General features: G+C 47.4%; 1 protein-coding gene across 21 annotated transcripts in view; it reads left to right on the forward strand.

Moving 5' to 3' along the window:
- Window positions 1-19,334, forward strand: part of TRERF1 (transcriptional regulating factor 1) — a 230,156-nt gene that overhangs the window by 173,474 nt on the left and 37,348 nt on the right. For 20 of the 21 annotated variants that reach the window (XM_089918716.1, XM_089918731.1, XM_089918732.1 and 17 more), the window contains 2 exons: window positions 15,447-17,095; window positions 18,523-18,569. In XM_089918716.1, the coding sequence (XP_089774842.1) occupies window positions 15,704-17,095; window positions 18,523-18,569 (1,439 nt within the window). In that variant the 5' untranslated portion in view covers window positions 15,447-15,703. Of the gene's footprint in view, window positions 1-15,128; window positions 15,251-15,446; window positions 17,096-18,522; window positions 18,570-19,334 lie in introns of all 21 variants that reach the window. The other variant, XM_089918715.1, reaches the window with a different exon arrangement.

Here is a 19,334-nt window from a genome sequence, read left to right on the forward strand (position 1 = left end):
TGCCATTCTCACTTGCCCTCCAGGCATTCTTCCTCCCATCCCTGCCTTCACTTACTGCCCGTGTCAGGGGACTCACCAACCTCTCTTGAGCCTTGGAGCCCTCGGTCCAGCTGCCTCTGTGACAGCTCCAGTGAAACAGCTTTCTTGGTGCTCCGTCTTCACAGATGCAAATCTAGGCATCATCTTGACACTCCTCCCTCCCACACCCCCCTGGCCATCTCATCACTAAGTCCTATCAGCTTCACCCCCACATGCCCCTCCATCACCACCCACATCCAAGCTGCCTGGCCTGGACCATCGCTAAGTCGAGTCCCGCTCCCCATATCCTCACTCACCCTCCTCCAGTCTGTTCTGACCAGGGGTCCACAAACTATGGTCCATGGGCCAAACCCAGCCACTGGCTGATTTTGTAGAGCCCGTGAGCTAAACATGGCTTGTGCATGTAAACATTTGATGGTACGCGGCACTGACTTTGAACCCAGTTAAGCAAAATGTTATCCCTCTAAAAAATAAGTCCATTCTTCTCATTAGTAGATCTATTTACATTAAATTGTACTCGATTACTATTATATTTTGAGTTGCCTCAAAAAGTTTGTAGAAATTTGTTTTTTCTCTTACTCTGTAAGCGTCTACATCATAGCCTCGATTTTGCTTCCTGGCTGTGAACCCTGCAATGTATACTTTCTGGCCCTTTACAGAAAACGTTTGCTGACCTCTGGTCTAGCCTGTGGCCTTTTCAAAATGGAAATCTGATCAGTCACACATGCTTGTACGTGCACACACACACACATACATACATCATACATCACATACACACATCCAAACACTTTAATCGTTCCCCATTGCTCTTGGTATAAAGATAAAACTCCTTACCTTCAAGAACCTGGGGTGGTCTGGCCCCTGCCCCCTCTCCATTTTCATTGCCATGCTCCTATCCTGGCCACTCTGGCCTTCTCTTAGTTCCTATGTCCACCGTGTTCCCACCTGCCACAGGGCCTTTGCCTGTGCTATCCTTGACTTTATCTGGGAGGCAGCTTTCCACACTCTATTTTCTCTATTTAAGTGCTTCTCATCCTGCAGATTGCAGCATCACCGTGACTTCCACAGAGGATCCTTCCCTGACCTTTCTGCTGAGCCCTCTATTATAACCACTCATCGCAGTCATAGATTTGGCATCGTCTGACACTCCCCCCACCCCAGACGGCAAGCCCCTGACACCACGAGAGCTGACACCATGTCATGCAACCCCCTCATGGTGTCCCCTGGTACATAGTGGGCACTCAGTAAATACCTCGTTACACTGAATGGCTGAGAATCAAGGAAGCCTTCATAAAAGATAAGTTTGAACAGGAAACTAGTAGGTTGAGAAGATGGAGAATGGGAAAAAGGGGGTTTTAGACAGAGGGACCAGTATTCTGGAGATTCTGTGTGGCTCCATGGGTGGGAGGGGGAGGGCGCTCGGAGTGTATATGGGTGAATGCTTGGGTAAATCATTGGAAAGGGAGGTGAGGCCAAATCATGAGGGGCTCCCTGTGCCAGCCTGAGCTCTTTGGATGCTTCTCCTGTGGGCAGAGGGCACGTGGGTGGTTTGAAGCAGAAGGGTGGCGTGGACAGAGCTGCTGAGTGGACAGTAGACTGGAGGGGGCAGGACCAGCTATAAAGGACTCTTCCATGGATCAGGCAGTGGGGATGAGAGGAGATGGTCAGGGAATGCTATAGAGGAGGGGGCAACAGGAATTGATAGCCTACTGGAAGTGGGGGAGATGAGCTCTTGGGGGTCCCATGTTTCTCCAGTATTTAAGATGAGTGAAGAGAGAGGAGTTAGAGCACAGGTGGAGGGATGGATGTTTGTTTGAGGGTCAGGAAGTGGAGGTGGTAAATACCTGTAGTCCCCCGGTGTCCTCTATGAAGGAGATTAGAGTTATCTGCTGAGACAGACACTTTTTGGGTTCAAGTCATAGGCTTTGGCCTCTTCCCCCGTTGGCACGCAGTGGGCTCTACATGCCCCCTAAACTGTTGGGGGGGGTTCAGCTCAGCCAGGAGCAGCTGGGGGCTCAGGCTGGCGGTTTCTATCCCAAACAGCTCCTCCGGGGGTTAAACAGGCACTTAAAGGAGATCTTAGAGACCTGCCTTTCCTCATTCTTTTCCTAAAATGTGATGTCTAGATGTCAGCTTTGTCAGAAATCCTACCTCGAAGGCCTTTGGAAAAAAGAGTTCCACTCATGTCCGAAAATGTTCACCGAGGCCCTGTACCACCCAGCTGTGCTCTGAGCACCATGGGGAATCCAGCTCTTGGCCCCCAGAGGGTCTGTGCCTGACCTGAAGATACATAACTAACACATGAAACGCACAGAGACGGAATTCCCTGGCGGTCCAGTGGTTAGGACTCAGTGCTTTCACTTCTTTGGGCCCGGGTTCTATCCCTGTTCGGGGAAGTAAGATCCCACAAGCGAGGCAACGCAACCAAAAACAAAAAAAAGCAGAAATGCACAGAGAACAGTGCAGGAAGGTGTCATTCAGCGACATCATGACTTTTGTTTCCTTTTTTTTTAAACATCTTTATTGGAGTATAATTGCTTTACGATGATGTGTTAGTTTCTGCTGTATAACAAAGTGAATCAGCTATACATATACATATATCCCTATATCTCTTCCCTCTTGCATCTCCCTCCCTATCCCACCTCTCTAGGTTGTCACAAAGCACCGAGCTGATCTCCCTGTGCTATGCGGCTGCTTCCCACTAGCTATCGATTTTACATTTGGCAGTGTATATATGTCCGTGCCACTCTCTCACTTTGTCCCACCTTACCCTTCCCCATCCCCGTGTCCTCAAGTCCATTCTCTAGTAGTCTGTGTCTTTATTCCCGTCCTGCCCCTAGGTTCTTCATAACAATTTTTTTTTTAGATTCCATGTATATGTGTTAGCATACAATATTTGTTTTTCTCTTTCTGACTTACTTCACTCTGTATGACAGATTCTAGGTCCATCCACCTCACTACAAATAACTCAATTTCGTTTCTTTTTATGGCTGAGTAATATTCTATTGTACATATGTGCCACATCTTCTTCTTTTTTTTTCACACACACACTGTATTTTATTTTTACAAGAGATAAATAGACTGACACCAAGCATTGTAAATGGATGACCACAACAAAAGCAACAATGATTGCGATTACCAAACACGAAACACACTCACACTATGTCATAATATCGACATTCAGTCCAGGAATCCTCCACCGTAACGGCTCCTTTACTTTGCAGTGAAAATTGATTTGTATACTTTTTGCCTCTGAGTCCTTGTGGGATTTTTTTTTTTTACTTCAAACAGAAAGTCACAAAAATTATAATCATTCTCATCAGTTCACTCAGTCCCATGTAATTAATTTTTTTTTCATCTTGATCTTTGTTAGCACATTTATGAATCCATCAAGTTTTCCATTAGAGTTCTGAAAATGCTTATTCATTCAGTTCAGCAGTTTAGTCAGTTACCAGAAACCTGTACTTGTCAGAGTCTTTCCCATGAATTCCTTGAAGATGAAACCCTTTCATAGGAACATTTTTGCGAAAGCATCAGAGTCCAGAACTGTCTGTAAATGACAAAAGACTTAAAAATGACCACGGTTAAAGATTTGAGGAAAGTTCATAATGATGCAATTGACAAGGAAATTTTCTTATTTCTGAGATATACATTTTAAAATAATAACTAGAATTATGACTTATAACATTATACCAGAACATATAAGATTTTTAGAAATTTCATGTAATGTCTGAAACATTTATGTTAACATATTTCCATACAGATAACCCAAAGAAAGTTCAGTATTAGTTGTTTTTTCAGTTTGTTCGTTTTTTTATACTGCAGGTTCTTATCAATCATCAATTTTATACACATCAGTGTATACATGTCAATCCCAATTGCCCAATTCAGCACACCACCATCCCCACCCCACCGCGGTTTCCCCCCCTTGGTGTCCATACGTTTGTTCTCTACATCTGTGTCTCAACTTCTGCCCTGCAAACCGGTTCATCTGTACCATTATTCTAGGTTCCACATACATGCATTAATATACGATATTTGTTTTTCTCTTTCTGACTTGCTTCACTCTGTATGACAGTCTCTAGATCCATCTACGTCTCATCAAATGACTCAATTTCGTTCCTTTTTAGGGCTGAGTAATATTCCATTGTATGTATGTACCACAACTTCTTTATCCATTCATCTGTCGAGGGACACTTAGGTTGCTTCCATGTCCTGGCTATTGTAAATAGAGCTGCAATGAACATTGTGGTACATGACTCTTTTGGAATTATGGTTTTCTCTGGGTATATGCCCAGTAGTGGGATTGCTGGATCATATGGTAATTCTATTTTTAGTTCTTTAAGGAACCTCCATACTGTTCTCCATAGTGGCTGTATCAATTTACATTCCCACCAACAGTGCAAGAGGGTTCCCTTTTCTCCACACCCTCTCCAGCATTTATTGTTTTTTAGATTTTTTGACATCATGCTTTTCTGTAGTGTATTAAAGCTCCCAAGGCACATTCACATACAGACACAGGCGTCTTTAACCAACTCCTGCCTCACCACCTTCTCCCAGACGCCCACACACATAGCACCCACTGCCCCAAATGAGGTTGGGGGCTGAGTGAGCATCAGCTACGTTCCCAAACCTGCTTGTGCCCGTTGTCCTTGTTACTGTAGATACATCAGTTAATTAGATGTGACCTGTGAATGCAAAAGAGAAAGAGAAGTTTGACAAACTTGTTGGCTGCATTCCATAAACACTGAGTGGGTCTGCTTTGAGTGACACACTGCTCGTGGCACAGTGGAGAAGGGAGAGAGAGATGTGAAAGCAGAGGTATGAAGACAGTCCTGCTCCTAAAGAACTTAAAATCTAGCATTGGTTGAAAAATAGAACACCCAAGGTTCTGGTCTGGTTCTGGTCTGAGGACTGGCCTGGAGGAGTGACGTCTCACACAAACAGAAGGATGCGTGTCTGGGCCTGCAGATCCTTCATCCAGGGCTTGGTCCTCACTTTCCCCGAGGCCCCCAGGCTCCAGGGACTCCATGTCTGCCTGCTCACTTCAGCTGCCAGGGCCCCTGGTGGATGCATCACTTCGGCCCTCTGGTCTTATAGCAGCCGAGGGAGGCTTATTTGGCAAGAAATTGAGGCAGTGAGATGATGAAGGCCAATGACCAATGGGATATCTGTCTTGAGCGAGTCCAGACAGGCTTGGGGGCTTCCCAGGAGGGATATAAAGGATCACCAGAGGAGGGAGCAAACCCAGAAAAGGGCAAGACACCCTCTTGATTCCCTGAGGCTTCTCAGTAGCTGTTGGGTAGACGGAAGCCAAGCTCTGTGGCCCTCCCACCATCGCACACAGAACTGCAACAGCGGGAATCTCAGGTGATTGCTCACTTCCAGCTTTCTTCTGTAATAATACTTGAATTCCCAGAAGCATCTGTAAATTAAAGCAGGCATTCTTCCTCGATCTTGGCGCTTGCTATCATTTGGAACAAGACCCTCCTGACAAAACTGGTCTCGGCAGCTCCCATCGGCTTGTCTCCTGCAGGATGTCTTCCCAGTTCGATCCCTGGGTCTGTTCATCCTTTGCTTCCCCTCCCTCAGCAACTTCCCACGGGCCCTGGGAGCTCGCTCAGGGTGCCCCTCTCATCTGATTGAGAAGGCCGGCCTCCCTCACTTGGCACAAGGACAAAGGAGACATCGCCAGGGACAGCCAACTCACTGAGTCAGACCTCAGTCCAGGGGCTCCAGGGCGACGGGGGATGTGAGGGGAGCTGTGAGGTCCTCCGTCTGGCTCCCTCAAGCAAACGCTTGCTTAGCGTAGTGCCAGATGTGAGGCACGGGCTGGGTCCCAGAGATGAGCAAGAGGCGCCTCCAGCTGCCCTTGGAGAGTTCACCCCCGCTGGGAAGGTGGGGGCAGAGTGAGGATGATCCGCCAGAACCTGGTCCACAGGGGCCTGGAGGAGGGTGTGACTCAAGAAGTGCCGGTGGGAAGGCCTCCAGCCCCAGACCTCAGAGGTCCTCCTTTCTGGCTTGTTTCTTGACTCCCAGAATTCCCCCCAAAGTCTTAGAACCCTGAGCCAGAAGGGCCTTGGCATCGCCCCAGAATGGGGCCCTGTGTTGACAGGATGCCCAAGTGTGGCTCTGACGTCATAACCCGGGGTACCTCCCATCTGAACCATAGACAGAAGGGCTGAGAGAGACTGACAGACAGCCGAGCACGAGAACCTTCATGCAGTTATTTCACACACAAGGGAGCATCACAGACTTTGTTACCCAGTGAACTGTGAGCTGCTTTCCAGAAAGAAGGGGCATTTGTTTTTTGTACAGTCTAATGTCTTCAAGGTCACAGACCAAAGCCAAGCCAGCTGCTGCATTTGGGAATTGATCCTCTAACCGCACAGCCTAGGTGGAATCCTGGGCAGCACTGGGGATGCATTCCCAGGGCACAGTGCTGGCCACCCTGCTCCCATCCCCTGCAGAGGAAGCCAGTCTGTGCTGCTGACCTGCTGGAGGCCCTCCTGGCAGCTCAGCTCGGCCCAGGGCGCTGGGTGTGGGGCTTGAGTGATAGGAGCAGAGCCCTCAGGTGCTTGACTTGTGTTTTCTTAGGTTTATAATTTGCCCTGATGCTGGGGCTGGAGCCTCATGCCAGATCTACCCGCCAACCACCCCCTTCCCCTCTGTCTTCACCCCACACTCCCTGGGGCTGTGTCAGAGGGAAGCCTCCCAACCTCCCAGCCCTGCCCTGCCCTACCCTGCCCAGGAGAGCTGTAGGGAGGGCGATCCTTTCCTTGGTTGTAGTTCCAAGTGCTGATTCACAAGGCCTGAGCCTCAAGTCCTTGGGGGCAGGAGTGGAGGATCCTCCCTGCAACCCTGGCCCAAACCACTCCAGCTGGCCACCCCGCTGAGACCCTCCCTGAAGGCCCCAGCGGCAAGGATTTGCCCTCGGTGCCTCCTGAGTCCTGGCTGGTGTGACCTCGCCCCCCTGCCAGGCCTTCTTCCGCCTCCTCCTTGTGAAATGTCATGGATCTTTAGGAAGCCTGGCACCTGCCCCCCAAGACTATAGGCCTCAAGACACAGGTTTGCGGGCCTTCATCTCCCCTAGCAGAGTCCTGGCACAGTAAGTCTTCCTTGTGAGTTTGCAGGAAAGAATATAGAGGATAAGGTCGGGTACAGATGCCAGTCTCTGGGCTTTGAGGCCAGGCGTCATGACCTAGTCAGATCTCCTGGCACAAAGTAGGTCTTCAGAATACGGTCACATTGCTCCTGAAATTCTCCTGGCAGCAGCTCCGTAGGAGAAACTTGTGATTATGAAGTAGTCAGCGTTCGGCTCACCCAGGGACTCACGTGTGACTTCTTCAGGTGTCTCCGTTGTCCTCCCTTCTTTCTGCAGACCTCTCGTCAACCTCTGGCTACTCCCATATTCTTAATCTCCCCACCCAGGCCTAGCCATTTGTCAAGGCGGGTGGTTTGAAAAACTGTATCCAGGAATATATCAATAGGGCCCACTCAGACCATTCCTCCAGGAAGCCACCCTAGACTCCTGAGTCCCCTACTTTTCTCCCTGTGTCCTCAGCGTCATTCACACTGCTCCATGCCAGCTAGGGCTGGAGGGAAGCGGTGTGTGGCAGTCACGGGGGGAAGACGATGTTGATTAATTCCCTGGTAGAGAACTACTGCTGGCCCAGAGGAGAGAGCACTGACAGTGAGGGTCCGCACACCAGAAAGTGAAATAGCTCCCATTTCCATGTCCTGGTTCCTGGGGCTCGGAGGAAGCAATTGATGCTACAGGGTGCTACTGAAAGATGGAGAAATAAGTGTCTCTTGGTGTCCAAAGGAAGCCTTGGGAATCCGCCCGGGGCTGAGAGTCAGCGTGAGACCCGGGGCAGGGAGCAGTGGGGCGGGAAGGAACAAGGATGCGCAGGTCACTCTACACGGAGGAAGATTTCGGCACTAATCGCTGGCATTGGCAGAACTGATCCACGGTAATTGGGTTACTGGATTATAAAACACCCACTGGCTTTATTTAGAAGACTAATCAGAAACATTTAGAACAACAACGTTGCTATAAAGGAGACCATGAACCATGAACCCATGTCTTGGAGAACTGCCCTTGGCTTCAGCCTCTTTTGGGGAGCAGAATCCCAGGAGAATCCAAGTTAAGCTCCTTTGACAGACCTGAGAGGAAGTCTTGACGAAAACCGAAGCCAAGTCACTTGGGGAATTGTGTATATAGTCTCTGAAGGACGGCCCAGTGTCAGAAAAAGGAAAATCTTTTTGGTTTTTTTTTCCTCAAACAAGCAGTGGTGGTCTGGCGGGAGCAGGGTGTTAACCCTTCTGAATTATAAGCAAACAAGTCTTGCCGAGCCGTTGGCCAAAGTCAACTTCCTCTCTTCCCCCCACCCGTCTCTCTCTCTCTCTCTCTCTCTCTGGTTCAAATGATGGTCCTTTTGGACAGATATCTTCCTTGCAGACTGTGCCCCGTCTCCTAGTGCCCCTGGGGGTGCGGGGGGGTGCGGGGGGAGGGGAGGGGAACTTTGATGCACTAGAACAGGGGTCAACATACTATGGCTGGGACCAAATCCAGCCCCCGACTGTCCTTATACAGCCTGTGAGCCCAGAAGGGTTTTTTACATCTTTAAATGGTTAAAGAAAAATCAGACAAAGAACACTATTTCTTGACATGTGAAAATTATATAAAATTCAAATGTCAGTGTCCATAAGTAAAGTTGTATTAGGACACGACCACACCCATTCATTAATATATTGTTTATGGCTGCTTTCACACTGCAACTGCAGAGTTATGACAGACATCGTATGGCCCGCAAAGCTGAAAATATTTACTAGCTAGCCCACAAAGCTGAAAATATTTACTAGCTGGCCCTGTACAGAAAAGCCCCTTGCTAAAACATCTTTGTAGAGCCGTATTATTATGTACAGCATTCCATGAACCTGGCACTGTAGGGCCCTGTGAAAATAGCAAATTCTGGCCCTTGGTCCATGTCAGAAGCATGGAAGTCTAGGGGTGAAGTGCTTTGGGTCTCATTTGTCTGGCTTGGCATTTCAGCTCAATGAGTGTTTATTGAGCAGCTACTGTGTCTCAATCACTGGGGACCCAAGATGTGTAGGATGCTGTCCCTGCCTTGGAATGACTGGACAGACAGTGGGGAGATGGGCTCCGAAGCAGGTCGTTTGACTATAATGCTTCAGGGGGATCAGAGAGAGCATCTCAGATTCTGAGCAGACAATTTTTTTGTCGAACTGAATCCAGAATCCTGGAGCCTTGCTCTAATAAGGGAGGACTTGACCAAAGAAATGTGAAAGCAGTAGTTCTGTTAATTTGTTCATGAATGAAAAAGCTCCTGGTGCCAATTACCCAATGGGAAGTGCTGTACATAATGAGCAAAGCAGTTACCTTATTAGAAAAATAACAAAGACTTGAATCTTGAGTTGGTATTATAAGAGCCCTGTGGGATTGACTAATCCACCAAGAAGAACAGTTTCCAGATTTAAAATGATATGTTTAAAACAGCCTTTTGACAAGATGCTGAACTGTGTGCTACTGCCTGTGTAAAGGGGGTAGGGGTGGGGGTGTGTACAAGCATTCTTGTATGAGCATAAAACATCTTTAGAATATACAGGAACCTGAGTGACTGTCCCAGGAGGGGGGCTGGGTATCTGGGGACAAGGCTGAGAGGAAGACTTTGGGCAGATACCTGTTTTAAAATTTTTGCTCTAACTTTTCACTTTATTTTCAAGTATTTATTTAGGATGATTTCCAGTCTTTTGTATGCTCTTTTATACCTTTTGAATTTTGAACCATGTGAATATAGTACCTATTCAAAAAATACATAAATTTAATGTAAAATAAGTAGCACATGGTCTTGCTGTTACCTTCGTACATCTTCCTAGGGAGGTCGTTTTTCCTCTCATTCAGTATATGATTCTTTTTTTTTTTTTAATAGATCTTTATTGGAGTATAACTGCTTCACAATACTGTGTTAGTTTCTGTTGTACAACAAAGTGAATCAGCCATATGCATACATATATCCCCATATCTCCTCCCTCTTGAGCCCCCCTCCCTATCCCACCCCTCCAGGTGGTCACAAAGCACCGAGCTGATCTCCCTGTGCTGTGGGGCTGCTTCCCACCAGCTGTTTTACATTCGGTAGTGGATATATATCGATGCCACTTTCACTTTGTGCCGGTGTCCCACTCCCCCGCCGTGTCCTCAAGTCAGTTCTCTGTGGCAGGGCAGGAGTATATGACTCTTGATTGCCTACTACTGTGTGTCAGGTACTGTTCTAGGTCCAGCAGTTACAGCTCTGGGCCTCAACTTGTTCCTCTGAATGTGGGGAGTTGACCTCTAAGGCAGCCTTCAACTTGAGAGGGCATCAAACTCAACAGGAGGGCTCATTAAAACACAGACTGCTGGTCCCCACCCCCAAGATTCAGTGGGTTTAGGTGAGCCTCAAGAATCAGCATTTACAACAAGTTCCCAGGTGATGTTATATGCTGCTGGCCTGGGAACCACACTTTGGGAGCTCCCCTCTGACTTCCTAGGGTTCCCTACTTTCTAGGGTTCTTTATAAATAAACTACATTCCCAGTTCAGAAAATATGAACAAATAAAGAATAGATTCCTGTAACTCAGAACACAAAGTAATCTCTCTTACCCTGCAGTTTGGGAACACAACAAAGCAGACAGGTCAACAGAAGTAAAGTTATCTAGCTTCCATTCCCCCCACAGGGGCATGATGGAGGAACGCAGAATCAGATCATCATCAGAGTTTGATGAGTTTCAACAAGTAATTCTTCCTGGAGGAAGTGACTTGGTGCAAAGCTTTCGAGGAAGGTTAAGTGGCGAGGTTTAAGCCAGGCAGCCTGGCCTAATACCCACAGGATAACACTGCTGGACATCATTTTAAGGCCTCACAATTATCCCTGACCATACAAATTCAGCCTGATCATCAGTGAGTTCCTGACAAGGACATGGTCCCCAGCATGGACCCCTGCACCTGACTCCATGCCTTAGTGCATGCTGTTCCCTCAGCCGAAATACCCTTCCTGGTCCCCTCACCTCTGTAAACCCTATTTGTCCATCAGGATCCAGGTAAAATCAAACTATTCTTCATGAGAATTTAATATCTGCTCCGCCTGTACTTAATATCTTTTTCTGTATATCAATTCATTGGGACGCTTGATCATTATTATTTTTTTCATTTATTGATTCATTCATTCAACAGTATTACCATTCCACCAACAAATTCTTATCAAAGGGCCTACCATATACTGGGAATTACAGTAGATTTGGAGAATAGAATCATAGGTCAAAACAGACTTGGTCCCTGCCATAATGAGAGAAAGATCATTAATCAAATAATTGCACTGGCGGAAGTACAATTACAGGCTGAGAAGAGTGGTCTGAAGGAAAGAAATATGGTTTTATGAGAACATAAAAGAAATGACCCTGATGTAGCTTTGGGGGTGGGTGTCAGGATAGACTTTCCAAGAAGGTATAGTTTGGGCCGAGAGCTGAAGGTTGCCCAAGACTTGGCTGGATGAGGAATTGGAGTGGGGAAGGGGAATGCTCTCCAAATTGGGGGACCAGCATGTGCAAAGGTCCTGTTGTAGGAGGCAGCTTGGCAGGTTCAAGGAACTGAGAGACCACAGTGGCTGGGGGGTGGGGATGGGGAAGTGTTGGAGAACAAGGAGAAGAGGGGTACATCGTGAGGCTGGGAACAAACCCCACGGAGCCCTGTCGGCCTTGTTAATGATTTTGGTCTTTAACCTAAGGCTGCTAAGATGCCATGACAGGGTTTTAAACAGTGGGTTGATGGAGGCAGAGTTATGTTTGGAAAAGTTTATTCTGCTGCTGCTGTCTCGAGAATGAACACGACTGAAATCAGGGAGACCAATCAGAAGGCTGTTGGAAGAGTGCAGAAGGTAGAGATGGTGTCTTGGACTAGGGTTATAGTAGTGGAACCAGAGAAAAATGGGTGCAGTTAAGAAAACGTTAGGAAGTAAATTGCTGGGTTGTGGTGGTTGGTTAAGAGAGAAGGAAGAGTCAAGGGCGAGACTTTGGAGGAGCATCCATTTGGGGGGATGTGATAATGAGTTTGCTTTGAACCTGAGAGTGGAACTGTGGAGTAGACAGCTGATCAGGAGCTCAGACCCTCTGAGCTGGGAGTGGTCACTGGGAGTCCTCAAGGCTCACCGCATCACTTCACCTTCAGGATCTGCTCCAGCCATCTTTGGCCAACCTTTGTCCCATACCACTGCTTCCCTTGTTCCAGCATTCATTCCACCAAACCAAACCCCCCATCTTGAATGTCCATCTCCTTCTCTTGTCATTCCGAAAGGGACAGAGACCAACTCAGGCTTGCTCCCAGTTGGAGGAGGCCTACTGCAGTGGTCTTCAAACTTTCTGCTTAAAATCCCCCATAAAAGGATTTTGTAAAACCATTTACCCTCTCACACATTTTTAAGTTTACATCTACATTTTTTATTATACGTCTGCCAAAGATGCAATTTCCAGTATATTGTAAACACTGAGATTTTTAAGTAAAACGATTGCATCACTGTTTTAAATGTATCCAGTGGAATCTAAACACCATAGGAATTTGACACCCACCATCATCCATTTTAAAAATGCATGAACACGCTCTTTGTTAATAGTCAGTGTTCCTTTTTCTCCTTGAAATTTTACTTCTGTTTCACTTCCCCTCTGGAATTTTACCCTAATGTAATATATGTAATATGTTTTTGTGCTTAAAACTCTGTCGTTTGTTTCCCGGTCACATTTCACTGTAACAATTTCATATGAAGTTAAAACTTTTTAAATTTCCTGAAATCAGAAAGTTCTAAATACTAAGATTTTCTTCGTGTTTGAGGTATAATTATGATTATTAATAGTATGCAGGCAATCAAAACAACATAAAATATATTCTAATTTGGATAAATAATTAATAAACATAAAAACTAAAATTACATTGAAAATGTACGTTAGGTGGTGATGCTGGAGACTTTTCAAAGTAATTTTTTTTCATGTAAATACATTGTTCTTTTGTTTGCTTTTGGGAGTTTTTTGGGTTGTTTGTTCGTTTGAAGTATAGTTGATTTACAGTGTTTTGCCAATCTCTGCTGTACAGCAGTGACTGTTTTAAACACATATACATTCTTTTAAAAATATTCTTTTCCATTATGGTTTATCCCAGGAGATTGGATATAGTTCCCTGGGCTATACAGTAGGACCTTGCTGTTTATCCACTCTCAATGTAATAGTTTGCATCTACCAACCCCAAATTCCCAGTCCATCCCTCTCTCTCCCCTCCTCCCCCCTTGGCAACCACAAGTCTGATCTCTATGTCTGTGAGTCTCTTTCTGTTTTGTAGATAGGTTCATTTGTGCCATATTTCAGATTCCACATATAAGGGATATCATATGGTGTTTGTCTTTCTCTTTCTGACTTCCTTCACTAAGTATGATAATCTCTAGTTGTATCCATGTTGCTGCAAATGGCATTATGGTGTGCTTTTCTATGGCTGAGTAGTACTCCACTGTATATATGTACCACAGCTTCTTTATCCGTTCATCTGTTGATGGGCATTTAGGCTGTTTCCATGTTTTGGCTAAGTAATTTTTTTATTGACGTATAACATACGTGCATGTATGTGGCGAGGTCTGAGTGTACAGCTCAGGTTATTACAGAGTGAACGCACCCGTGCAGTTAGCACCCAGGTCCAGAGATAAAATCTTGCTCGTGCCGGGTTATCTCTTCTGTTTTTTTATTTATCCATGGAAGAATACTATTTGTTGCATGAGATATGAGACAAGGATCAGCGTCAATTGTATTTCCATTTTTCATTTATATAGATGTAAACACTGAAAAACCCTCATTCACATAAACTAATAGATAAAAATACAAGTTTTATTAAAGCAGGGTCAACTCAGTTCTTGATCTGCTTCTGAGTTATGTACCAAAAATCACAGTGATCTATCGCTAACAATTATGTTTTAATTACTTATATTAGGCCTTCCTAATGAAAAAAAGAATTGGAAACCACCGAGCTTGCAAAGAAGATTTACTACTTATTTATTAGTGTTGCTCACTTTCAATGTTCTGTGCCCTCTCGTGTGGCGGCTGGGGGAGTTATCCCTGGGGCATAAGCCCAGTTAAGATTTGGGATGGAATGAGTAAGAAGTTTGTCTTTCTTTTGTAAAGGAGGAGGGCTGTTGTGAAAGAGCAGGTGTAAAAGGACAACTTGAACCTCTGTCACTGGTTAGCAGACATCTGGTCCTGTCCAAAACCATTTGGCATGGACCAAATATGCTTTATGGACATTTTGGATAAGACCAAATTTCAGGGACCTTTTGACGTGGACCAGATATCTTACAGACCCAGTGTCTTACGGATGTTTTGGACAGGACCAGATGTCCTGCAATTCTGTCACCCATCAGTTCTAGAAAAGGGTTTTTATGGAAGTTGAGGATCTGGAAATTGATTCTCTTAAGGCTTTGAATGTGTGTGTATAGTGCTTGGAAAGTCTTCGTGTACTCCCAGGGGTTGACATACCCCAGTTTGAAGTTCACAGAGGAACCTGTATGGCTTCAAATCAGACTAGACCAGTCACTCAAAATTTCCTAGTTCATGTTTCTAAGAGAGGGAATCTGATTGGCCCAGCCTATTTTTTTGAGTCAGGCCACATCATAGGCTTCCGACCAGGTGATCAGCACTGTGCACAGATGTTTCCCTGAGCAGGGACCCCAAGGAGGCAGGTAGCTGTGTACTGACACATGTACTGCTTTTCCTTGAAACTGTCTCCGGTTCTGTTCTTCTGCTAGAAATACGCTCTCCAGAGTATGCGTTCCTTATCTGTTATGTTTTACCTTTTTATTACATGCATCTCTTTCCTCCTTGTACTGTGGTTATTCATGTGGCCAATTGCCTTTTCTAGCTGTAAGCTCCTTGAGAGATGGCCCATGTCTTAATGACTTCCTAGCATTGTGTCTTACACTTAGTAGATGTCTATGTCTAGTAAGTATTTTTTGACCAGATGAATTGATTAATGAATGTCTTAAGCTTCTTTATATCCCCTACAGGACCTAGAATAGTGCTGGTCTTTCAATAGCAGGGTTCCAGAAGAATGGATGACTTAATCAGTGAGCAAAACAATGAATTAACGAATCAATGAACTAATGAGCCGTGGAGCAATGGCTTGAAAGTAAGAGAGTTCATATCTCACATGGGGGGTCAGGATCTGCAGAATCAGTGTAAAGGAGTGACATGTATGAAACTGGCTATTTCTAATCCAGGCTCCTGTTTTGTGTTTATTTCCATAATGGGTTGTGGTAGATACAGTAGCTCATTGCAAAACATCCAAGTAAATCCTCTCCTGTCCTTTGCATCTTGTCTTGCAGTTGTGAGCAGCATCTCTTCACCACCGTGGTGTTTGGTCCGTACCTCAGCCCGGGTGAGGATGTAAAACCCCCAGCCCTGCACATGCGTGGTAGAGGCCAACAGGAACACCTGGCTCCAGCCACAGTCAGGACATGTCAGCCGTGGAGTAGTGTGGACGCTTTCTCTCTGCTTCTCAGGGTTTCAGTCCTTTCGGGTTTGTGTCATTGATCATTTTTTATGGTTTTGTGGCTGGACGTTCACGATCAAGGCAGGCACCATGGGGGATCAGCAACTGTACAAGACCAATCACGTGGCCCACGGTGGTGAGAACCTTTTCTACCAACAGCCACCACTTGGCGTCCACGGTGGGCTGAACCACAACTATGGGAATACAGTCCCCGGGGCTGGAATGGATGCCCCTCAGGCATCACCCATCTCCCCCCACTTCCCTCAAGACACTCGGGATGGTCTGGGCTTGCCTGTTGGCTCCAAAACGCTTGGCCAAGTGGACACCTCAAGGCAGGGAGGGTGGGCAGGCCATGCAGGGCCTGGAAACCATGTCCAGCTACGTGGCAACCTGACCAACTCGAACATGATGTGGGGATCTCCAGCCCAGGCGGAGCCCACCGATGGCTACCAGTACACCTACTCCCAGGCCAGCGAGATCCGGACCCAGAAGCTCACCAGCGGTGTCCTGCACAAGCTAGACTCTTTCACCCAGGTGTTTGCCAACCAAAACCTGCGAATTCAGGTCAACAATATGGCCCAGGTGCTGCACACCCAGTCAGCGGTGATGGACGGAGCCCCTGAAAGCGCCCTCCGCCAGTTGCTGTCCCAGAAGCCCATGGAGCCCCCAGCACCGGCTCTCCCTTCCCGCTACCAGCAGGTGCCCCAGCAGCCTCACCCTGGTTTCACTGGCGGGCTGTCCAAACCAGCTCTTCAGTTTGGGCCGCACCCAAGCCAAGGGCACCCGTATTATGACTACCAGCAGCCACTGGCCCAGATACCTGTGCAAGGAGGACAGTCCCTGCAGGCCCCCCAGATGCTGTCCCAGCAGCTGCAGCAGCACCAGTATTACCCGCAGCAGCAGCAGCAGCAAGCCGGGCAGCCGCGGATGTCAGCGCAAGAAATGCAGCCGCCGCCGCAGGTTCGCCCAGCGCAGCCCCAGCAGCTGCAGCAGCGGCAGGGTGCGATGCAGACACCTCAGTATTACCAGTCCTCGCCCATGACGCAGCATTTGCCAGAGTCGCGGCAGCCACAGATGCACCTGCAGCCCCCTTCTTATCACAGGGACCCCCACCAGTACACCCCGGAGCAGGCGCACGCTGTCCAGCTGATTCAGCTGGGCTCCGTGCCCCAGTACTACTACCAGGAGCCCCAGCAGCCCTACGGCCACCCCATGTACCAGCAGAGCCACCTGCCCCAGCACCAGCAGCCTGAGGACGGTCAGCCCAAGACTTATCCAAGCGACAGGCAGGCCCAGGCCATGCTGAGCTCCCATGGGGACCTGGGGCCTCCAGATACAGGAATGGGTGACCCGGCAAGCTCGGACCTGAACCGGGTCAGCAGTGTGCTCCCCCACCGGCCGCTCCTGTCCCCCAGTGGCATCCACCTCAACAACATGGGGCCTCAGCACCAGCAGCCGTCTCCCAGTGCCGTGTGGCCCCAGGTATTCTCACAGTGGCTGTTTCTCCTGGTGTCTCAGTGTGCCCATGGGCCAGCCAGAGCTGCGTCTATGCAGTGCCCAGTCCGCTCTCCAAACCCCTCCAACACTTCTGTTCTTTATTTATTCCACAAACGTTAGCCAGACGCTGTGGAATACAAAAGCAATTTTGACTCAGTCCTTTGCCCATAGAGCTTACAATCTCACTAAGGAGATGGCCAATACACCATATCAGGTCCTGAATGATGCATGTAATGGTCAAGGCCTGATCAGGTGCCCAGGGACCACCACCGTGTCTGGTGCCCCTTAAGTCTGTATCCTTAGGGAATTTCCTATGAAATCGTTCCCCTTTTGGGAGGGAGACCACATTATGATAGCATATCTCAAAGTCTAATGCCCAGAATAGGAGTTCCGTAGAATGTTGAATGGATATTGCTGGGAGGAGGGGAATGGGTTCTCTGGATAAACAAATTTGGGGTTTCTTAAAGTGAAACAGGCTGCAGTGCTGCTGGGCTTCTCAGAGCCTTTAATATGCTCATGTGCACTACAAATCTCCCCAGGGGGATACCTTGTGTAGTTGCAGAGGTGAAAACCTTAGCTGCCCACAGGATCCAGGCAGGTAAAGTCAGTAAGCAAAACGGCCTGGTATGAGATGATAAGGACTGTGTGGACTAGAGAGCAGACGTCCCATCTAATGACATTCTTAGGATTTTTTAAAACAGTCCAGCCAGGCAAACCATGTCTGCAGGCCAGATTCAGCCTGAGGGTGATGGTTATTAACCCTTGATTATTTCCAAAATGTATTTGATCACAAAACTGCCTACTGTGTCCTGGGCACCGTTCAGGCCTTAGCGGTGTCCCAAGTGCTCCACTCAAGTGACAACAAGGTCGGGGGAGGAGGGCACCTTGAATAGGACTGGGGTAGATGGAGAGAGGGCTCCGATGAAGGTTGAAGACCAGGCATAAAGTCCCCTTGACCCTGCTTTGTTTAAGATTCAGGCCTGTAGTAACTGAGAGACTTTGTGAATATAAGAATAAGATGACATGGCCAAAGCTGAGGTCTCCCAGCGTGAGGCTGTGTCGTCCAGCCCTCCATCCGGGAATGGAGCCTGTCTGTGTACAGAGTAGGTGGACAGGGAGAACAGGAAGGAAGGAGGTGGGGGATTGAGTCCCAGTGGGCTTGTGGCTGGTGGGGCTCCGTGAGGGGGCGTGGCCCCAAGCCAGGGAACATCAGGGGAAAGAAATCTGGAAGCCTCAGGTGTGGAAGGGCAAGGGCGTGCGTATCTGTGAGCCCGGTCAGCGTGAGGCAGAGAGCGGAAAGAATCCTAGAAGTGTGCAGGCCCTGGGGTTCCCGCCGCTCAAGGACTCCTCCCATCAGAAACACATTTGTTTTTTTTCTTCTTTCTTCTGGTGTCCTGCATGGCTCAAAATAGATGCACCTACCTGATGGCAGAGCCCAGCCAGGGTCCCCTGACTCAAGGTAGGATGGATGCATGGAGGCTTGTTGGCATTTTGGGAGACTGGAAGGTTTCCCTGAACTGTCTCATGATTCATTTCCAAATTCAAAGCCAATTCCTCAAAGAAATTTATAAGAATAATAATAGCAGCTATTGTTTTTGAGTGCTTATTATTACTTTATATCATACGTAATAAAAGTAGCTTCATGAGGGTTGGTGTGATTACCATGTGCCTAGCACATAGTAAGCACTCAACCACTGTTAACTATTATTATCATTATTATTTTACAAATGAGAAAACTGAGGCTCAGAGAGCTTAAGGTTGCACATCAAGAAAGTAGGGATGCTGGGATAGACTCCAAAGCCCATGTTCTGCCCTCTGTCCATTCAGTAAGTATTTATTTAGTACCTACTGTGTGCTAGGCATGGAACTAAGCTATGAGGATGCCCCAGTGAATAGTACAGTCTTGTTTCCTCCCCTCATGGGTTTGGTAAATAAAGACTTAGCCAGAACCTTACAAACTAAGACATGCAACCTGGAGGCTGAACCAGAAGACTGAGACCCATATGTCTAAGGGAAGACTTCTGGAAGAGGAGATCCGAAGCTGATTCTAGAAGGGTCATAAGCCAGAGGTGGGAAAAAACCCAGCACCTGAAGGCCTGGAATGAAGAAAGACGTTTGGTTCAACTCTTGCATGATCTTGAGCACGCCCTTTCCTACTCTTGAGCCTCAGTTTTCCATCTGCAAATCGGGCTTAGTTCTCTGAAGGGAATTGGGGTAATACAAG

Source organism: Delphinapterus leucas, chromosome 10, assembly GCF_059928025.1.
Source record: "Delphinapterus leucas isolate spDelLeu-1000000601 "Yukka" chromosome 10, BTC_Dleu_Yukka2, whole genome shotgun sequence".
Taxonomy (NCBI): domain Eukaryota; kingdom Metazoa; phylum Chordata; class Mammalia; order Artiodactyla; family Monodontidae; genus Delphinapterus; species Delphinapterus leucas.